Here is an 8,241-nt window from a genome sequence, read left to right on the forward strand (position 1 = left end):
ATATTACAAAATAATAAGCTAAATATGGTATTTGTTTTCTTTTTTAGTTTCTTAATTTTTCATTACATGTTTCTTTTACTTGATTGATGAATAAAAAAGTAGGAAACTAAATTTAGATTGAAAAATACAAGTTCCTACTAGCTAGGGATGATGGAAGCACAACTTCACAATATTCAAACGTTGAGGACAAGTATGAACATAGCCAAACTAGACGATCCATTTGGGAAGCTGTCAAATTACAATTGGTTGAAGTAATGAGCATGTGCACGAAAGATGAAAACCATATGTACATGTATAAATAGAAGTTTCTATAACATAGTTCTGAGTAAACTGTTGATGAATTTAATTGCTACAACAAGTAATCGTGCGCGCAGGCTGCAAAACCAGTAAAACAAAATGAGAGACTGGAAGCAGCCAGGGAACTTAACAAACACAACACATGATGACATTGATTTGCTTCTCTCAAAATAACAAAAATAATAAGATACAAGTATTGAGAGCATAAGACTAGGAAGCACTGGTGTGGAGGGCCACCAAAGAGGAATAGAAGCCATCTTTGATATTGATAAGAGTATCATGTTTCCCTTTCTCCACAATTACTCCATTTTTCACCACAGCAATTACATCTGCTCCTTTGATGGTAGATAATCTATGTGCTACCACCACGGTTGTACGATTTACCATCACCCGATCAAGTGCATCTTGAACTATTCTCTCTGATTCTGCATCCAATGCGCTTGTCGCCTCATCTAATAGTAGGATTTTTGGATTTTTCAATATGGCCCTCGCTATAGCTACTCGTTGCTTCTGCCCACCTGACAGTTGAGTTCCTCGTTCTCCCACTGTCGTATCATAACTCTGTAATGTAATATTCATGTGTAAGCTCACCTATCATTTCCATTGACAGCATATCTATATATATAGAGAGAGTTATAGTATTCAAACTAATTACCTGTTGCAGACCACTGATGAACTTGTGGGCGTTTGCTAATTCGGCTGCTGCTAAAACTTCTGCTTCTGTTGCATTTCCTTCCTTTCCATAGGCAATATTGGCTCGAATTGTGTCGTTGAACAACACAGGCTCTTGGCTTACAAGCCCCATTTGCTGCCTTAGCCATTTTACCTGGAACTTCTGAATTTCTATTCCGTCCAACGAAATCTGGCCTGAATCAGGATCATAAAACCTTTGCAGCAATGATATTACGGTAGACTTTCCACATCCGCTCTCCCCAACCAAAGCAACCGTCTGAAATTCAACAACATAACAAAGTTAATCAATGAATTTTATTTAACCAGTAAGGTAAACTCCATATGCCTTACTTTGTCATGGAAAAACGATATCTAAGATGGAATCAAACATGAGTAAACTCACCTTTCCACTGCGAATGGTCAAACAAAGGTCTCTTAAAATTTGAACATCTGGCCTTGTCGGATACTTAAAGCTTACGTGCTTCAGCTCAATATCTCCCTTCACTGTGTCCAGTGTCATACCAGATTCATCACTTGGATCTATTTTTGATTTCCTGTCTAGAATAGCAAATACGGAAGCAGCTGCACTCTTGGCCTTGCTTGAATCTGGAGCCAATGAGCTTGACTGGGAAATTCCTATAGCTGCCATCGTCAGAGAAAAGAAAACCTGCCAGGTCGCAAATACTCCACATTATCCTCAAAACAGACATTTACTAAAATTCTGAACGAAAATGTAACAGGGGGAATTGTGCCACATACACGGAAGACGTCTGAGAAAGTGATTTGGCCAGCTTGAACAAGACGAGCTCCCGCATAAAAACTGGTTGCATATACACAAAACAGCAAAGCAAACGATACACCAAACCCGATCCCACTAATCAAACCTTGCTTTATTCCTGCCTTCAATGGGCCTTCACACTTTCTTTTGTATATTTCCATCACCTTCTCTTCTGCACAAAATGACGCAACAGTTCTTATACCTCCAACAGCATCATTTGCAACTTGACTTGCTTCCTCATACATCACCTGCGTAAAGTACAATTAATCAGAGAATTATCATCCAGAGAATCTGGCAATGGTAAAAGATACTCCCTCCGTACCAATCTATGCGGCACCATTGGACTAGGTGCAAAGTTTAAGAAAGAAACAGAAGTCTTTTGAAATTTTTGGTCTAAAACAAAACTTCAATCTTTGTGTGCAATTCAAAGTTAAGTTGTTTCAAAATATAGAAACGAGATATTCTTTTTGGGACAGACTAAAAAGGGAAGTGTGTCACAGTGATTGGGACGGATGGAGTAATAAAAAAATAACCATGCGAAGGTTAAAATGATTTATAGCTTGGGTAATGTAGTGATTTTACTGATGTCTGAGAAAAAATTTCAAGTTTAAGATTCAATTATCCATATTCTTTAATATCACCAGCAACAGTAAGCTGTATAATAAGGATTTGGACAAACCTTTGCATTTGCACTGAACCCTTTCATGAACTTGATTTGGATATATCCATTTAATCCGATTAGAGGAATCATAACAAGAATGATAAGTGCCAACTGCCAACTCGCTTCAAAAGCAATAGCTAAACCTACAATTGATGTTGCAATATCTTGGACCATTTGAGCAAGTGCATCTCCTACTAAACCACGGACTGCAGCTGCATCAGCAGAAAGTCTAGCGCCAATGATTCCAGTGGAGTGCTCAGAGTCATCAAACCATCCTACCTCCATGCGGACCACCTTCTCAAAGCACATTGATCTAATTCTTCTTATCAACTTACAACCAGCTATACTAAAAAGGTATGTCCTTGCAGGGAAGGCAATAAAAGTTACACCTCCAAGAAGAACAAACATAAGAGCCCAAAACTTTGAGTCCTTCCTTAGTTCATGTGGTGGCTCATAAAATGTTTTGATCACACTAGAGAGTAATATCCCGAAAATTGGAAGTATAGAACCATTAATAATTGCAGCCACAGTTCCAATAATCATCACAGGTATTTCAGGCTTGTTGAGATATGCTAGGCGACGAATGGGGACCTCTAACCGCTTTTCAGCTACTTCCTGGATACCCGTTTCTGTGTCTGTGTTAGCTGTTTCAGGTACACTAAGTCCAGTAGCTAAACCAAATGATATGGAGAGTGAACGGCGGCTGCTATTTCCTACACCAGATGAACTCCGACTGATAGATCGCATTAGTGATACTCTTTGACTTGACTGTCTACCAGATCCCATAGACTTCTCTATGCTGTCCCTCTCATCTAAGCCTGATTTATCTGTTTTATTGTTCACTTCTTGTAAGCGTATGAGCTGAGAGTATGCTCCCTCAGGATCCTTGAGTAGTTCACCATGTGTACCTGAACAGTCCACAGCAATGACGTTAAAGTGAATGTTTGTGTCATCTTTCTTTTAAGAAATTCATTCAGACGGAAAAGAATCTCGCAGTTGAAGTGTCCTTTAAAGCTCTGCTAGGGAAGACTTAAAGATTCAGAAAACAAGCATTAGGTTCATAATAGTCTATAGTGATTGAAACAACACACACAAATAATACTAATGGCCTCTGCTAGGAAAGACTTACAGATTCAGAAAACAAGCATTAGGTTCATAAGAGTCTATAGTGATTGGAACAACACATACAAATAATACTATTGAAGAAGTTATTGGTTCTTGTTTGGATGTTTCTGAACTAAGACGAGTTGAATTTGTCATTTAATATGCTAACCAGACTACTATAACATATTCTTTATTAGTATATGTTGTTGAACAGAATAATAGTGAAGTCAATATTGATGATCATCCGGAGGAAAGAGAATAGCATATCTAACTAAGTCTATATGGTTCAATACCTTTTTCAACAACTTTTCCCCGATGTATGACTGCAATCATATCAGCATTTCTTACTGTGGTCAATCGATGTGCAACTATGACGGTTGTTCTGTTGATCATAATTCTATCCAATGCTTCTTGTACAACTCTCTCAGATTCTGCATCTAATGCACTTGTTGCTTCATCTAACAGTAATATCCTTGGATCTTTTAAAATTGCTCTGGCAATGGCAATTCTTTGCTTTTGCCCACCAGAAAGTTGAGTTCCATGTTCTCCAACCATGGTGTCTAGACCCTGAATAAAGAAGTTTTAGTGCAAATGGTAAATCAGGAGACAACTCAATTGGTTAAAAAGAAATCTGAAAGAAGCAGCTAAAATTTTGAAAGATGACCAGACTAAGTTGCTAATAGAACCTGTGGGAGTTTATCGATGAACTTTGCGGCATTTGCTAACTCAGTTGCAACTTTGATCTCTTCAGCAGTAGCATCGTACTTGCCATACAGAATATTTTCCTTAATGCTTGCTGTGAAGAGTACAGGTTCTTGGCTCACAAGACCAATCTTTCCCCTGATCCACTTAAGCTGGAAGTCCTTGAGATTAATTCCATCAATCAGAACTTGACCAGATTGAGGATCATAAAATCTTTCTATTAGACTTATGACTGTTGACTTCCCACTTCCACTTTGCCCAACCAAAGCTGCAGTTGTGCCACTCGATACAAATAATGAAAATCCACTGAAAATTTGTTCATCAGGTCTGGCTGGGTAAGTGAAGCACACATCATTCAATTCAATATCACCACGGATGTCGTCCAATATTTTTCCATTGGTATCATAAGCATCTATCTCCGGCTTTCTTTTTATGGTTTCAAACATTTTGAAAGCTGCCGCTTGACCTGCAGCGAATGCAGACATACAGGGAGCTGCCTGCCCCAGGGACCTGACATAGAAATATTTAATCATAACACATGAATAAAAGCTTATAAAATCCTGTTATCTTCAATTTACAGTATGGATTGTTATTTGAAGCTTTTAAGGAATTTAGCAGCTCAAAAAAAAAAAAATACTCACATGGAAGAAGTTAGCACAGCAATTATTATATTGATAACTTTACCACCAGTATATCCTTTTTCCAATATGAGCCTTGCACCATACCAAATAGCCAAAGCGTAGCTGCAGTATATAATAGCAAAAACTGAGCCAAGACCTAATCCAGTTGCCAGCCCTTCTTTTGCACCTGAATGGTAAGCTTTAACTAGGGACTCGTTATAGTCAGCCACAGCTTTCTTCTCCCCTGTAAATGATGCAACCTGAGGAGGAAACAAGATACATATCATACTTGTACTGGTAGTGATTTACATAAAAGAAAGTGAAACAAAGATTGCTTTACTCCCATACAAATTTCTTCGGAGTATGACAATGAGCATGGCATCCCAATAATTTAAACTTATTTCATACCGTTCTAATGGATCCAATTGTCTGTTCAACCACCGTTGCAGCCTTGGCATAAGCATCTTGTCCACTGGACGCCATCTTAGATAGAACGTGGGACATTGCTCCACCAGATATGACAAGTGGAGGAATGACGGATAACATGACAAGTGTGAGAAGCCAGCCTTTGGTAAATGCAATGACAAAGCCCCCAATGAATGTTGATATCAGCTGTACAAATTTCCCTACCTGCCACAGTTAAGGAAATAACATCAAGTATAGAAAGAGAAATTATATCCTCACAAAGAATCATTTATGCAGAAAGTGAATTATTATGTAGTGGCTTCACAGAAAAGGGCTTCGTAGAGTTGCTTTTCAGCATGAGTACCTTCTCACCCATTGCGTCTTGTATAAGAACAGTGTCACCAGACATCCGTCCAACCACCTCTCCCGTATTTGTTTCCTTATCATAGAAAGCAATATCTTGTTGCAAAATAGTTTTCAGATAGAGACTCCTTATTCGAGAAGCCTGTCTTTCACCGGAGATCATCCAACAAGCAACCTCTGAACAACACATTTTAATTTTAACTTTCAATAATATTTCAAAAATAGCCTATGCTTAGTAAAGGAAGAATGAGAACTTACGAAGAAATGAGGCCACCCCACATCCCAAAGCTAAGTAGACAAACTCCAGTGAGACCTACATGAAAATTAGACAGATAACATAAGAAGCTATACTAAAAAAAATAGGAGTGATAAATTTGGAAACTGTTCATGAAAGCATACCTTGGAGACTACGCGAACCACATCTTTGTTATTTTGGTTTTGTCCGAAGGAGTCTGTCAAATCTCCAAAAAGAATTGTCATAATGGGCAGGGACAATCCGTTGCCAATAGCTGCAATAGTTCCAGTGATCATCAAGACCATATCAGTGGAATCAGCAAACGAGAAGAGCTTGTAAAAGGGAACTGTATTAGCTTTCTCCGCTTGTTTGGTCTTGTCTGAATCCTGCTGGCTTGTATTGTTTTGCCCTCCTGATGATGAAGAGGCTTCATTGGGTCCTGAATTTCCATTACTGTTCCCTTCAGCCATAGCTGTTCCAATGTAAAAGAGTAAATTCGTTAGTCACAACACCAATTTAGACCTCCCTTGGCAGGCTATAATACTCAGACCTGAAGATTAGTAACATTTTACTAAAAGCATATAACAAACACACAAGGAAAGAAATCAACAAACAAGTATTACTGATGAAATTGAGAAGAACATATAGTAATTGAAACTGCCAGCAGACCCTTATTCTGATCCCACTAACCACTAATTATTTTCTGATTTACTCAACTTGATGAAAGCAACTCAGTGTATGCAAACCTTACCCCTATCTTTGAGAAGGTAGAGAGGTTGTTTCTGAAAGACAACATACAGTGAAAAACTGACAATAGCATCAAATAGAAACAACAACACGATAATAAGATACCAAAACAATAAATAATAATAAGAATCTAACAATTAAAGAAAAAGAAACGAATAGTATTGAAAGTCCAAAACTCAGGGAAAAGGAACGAAAAATGTCTGACTGCTAACTAAACATTCCTCATGGCTACAAGGACGACCAACCTCTCACACCTCCTAATCATGGCATTTGTACATTTCTCTTTTACATGTCTAAATCATCGCAGCCTCACTTAGACAGCTCATCTTATCTTCCACGGGGTCACTCCTACCAAGTCTGGATATCTTCATCCCTAATTTTATCGATCCTAGTATGTCCACACAGCTACTTCATCATCTTCATCGCTGTCTCTCCGAGAGCAAATACAAATGAGCTACGTACATATCCCTGATGATCGGGAAATGTTCCGAGTCACCTCCCCCAGTCTTAACCCACGGGGTCTTAGCACCATTATACATGTCCTTAATTAGCATAAAATAGGCTATACATAGGAATTAAGAACTTTATAGCCTCTAAACATCTCCAAAAAAAAAATATCCTTCGAAACTTTATCATATGCATTTTATCATAGCGGCCCCGGCATGCATGAAATCCCAAACCACTACTCCACTCCTCTCCTAGTGTGTGTATGACTCTCCAGAAGGAAAAAAAAAAACTATTTCCGCTTCAAGTGAAAATGTTTAAAGTTATAAGATTAAATGATATATTTAACATAAATTTAATTTAAAAAAAAAATCGTCAAGGAGGTGGTTATAGAGAGAGAGAGGAAGAAGAGAGTACCTGATCTGAGTTTCTTCTCCTTCAGATTCAGACTGACTGACAGTTGTTGAAAGTTATGTATTTGTAAAGTTGTACAGTTGTGGGTTCCTGCTTTTCTGGCAGTGCACTTTACTTGTGTTGTAAAGTTTGAATTTCCTTGTAAGAAATGATTACTTAATTTCTCAAATGGAGCTGTTGAAGACACTTTCTTTTCCTTTTCTCTACCGGCTGCCGTCTAATTCACCTTTTAATTCGACCTACAATAACAACACAGCACATTTACACAGAAACAAAATCACATATTTTATACTATCGAATATTATATTCTTACTAGTATTTAAGTAACATGAGGATGAGCAAAACGATAAAAACTAATTTTCTTTTTTCCTTGAAGCACAAGGTGTCAAAACACATTTTTTATATGAGAAAAACGTACAGAGGTACGTAGGTGCTTAGCTAAGCATTTTGCTTGGAGTGGGGATAAAGCGAATACTCACAGGCAGCCATGATATACATAAACATCTTTTTTCCTAACTTTGACTTGCAATTACTTAACCACAACTTTACAACTTTGATACGTAAAAACATTTAAACTTGTATAAAACTTTTTTTAAAAATAAACATATTCATCCAACCTGCTAATTTGTCATGTATATTTTATTTAATTTATTAGTCTTTCTGTCTCATTTCATGTGACACTTTTTATTTTTCGAGAGTCAAACAGTTTAACTTTGATCGAATATTTGCGTATGGAATCTTTAATTTTTTTTTGAGAAATTAAATTTATATATTTGTTAACTACATAAAAAGTACTATA

General features: G+C 37.5%; 1 protein-coding gene across 1 annotated transcript; it reads right to left on the minus strand.

Moving 5' to 3' along the window:
* Window positions 1-291: 291 nt before the first annotated feature.
* On the minus strand, window positions 292-7,896 carry ABCB9 (ABC transporter B family member 9). Its single transcript, XM_010323558.4, has 14 exons — window positions 7,756-7,896; window positions 7,446-7,681; window positions 6,002-6,309; window positions 5,861-5,915; window positions 5,604-5,779; window positions 5,243-5,464; window positions 4,856-5,094; window positions 4,199-4,724; window positions 3,806-4,079; window positions 2,427-3,316; window positions 1,729-1,995; window positions 1,373-1,636; window positions 953-1,246; window positions 292-858 (listed from the first exon to the last, which is right to left on the minus strand). Exons 3-14 carry the CDS (start codon window positions 6,305-6,307, stop codon window positions 508-510), a joined length of 3,864 nt encoding a protein of 1,287 aa, XP_010321860.1. The 5' UTR covers window positions 6,308-6,309; window positions 7,446-7,681; window positions 7,756-7,896; the 3' UTR covers window positions 292-507.
* Between the last annotated feature and the right edge of the window lie 345 nt (window positions 7,897-8,241).

This window comes from Solanum lycopersicum, chromosome 6 (genome assembly GCF_036512215.1).
Source record: "Solanum lycopersicum chromosome 6, SLM_r2.1".
Classification (NCBI taxonomy): Eukaryota; Viridiplantae; Streptophyta; class Magnoliopsida; order Solanales; family Solanaceae; genus Solanum; species Solanum lycopersicum.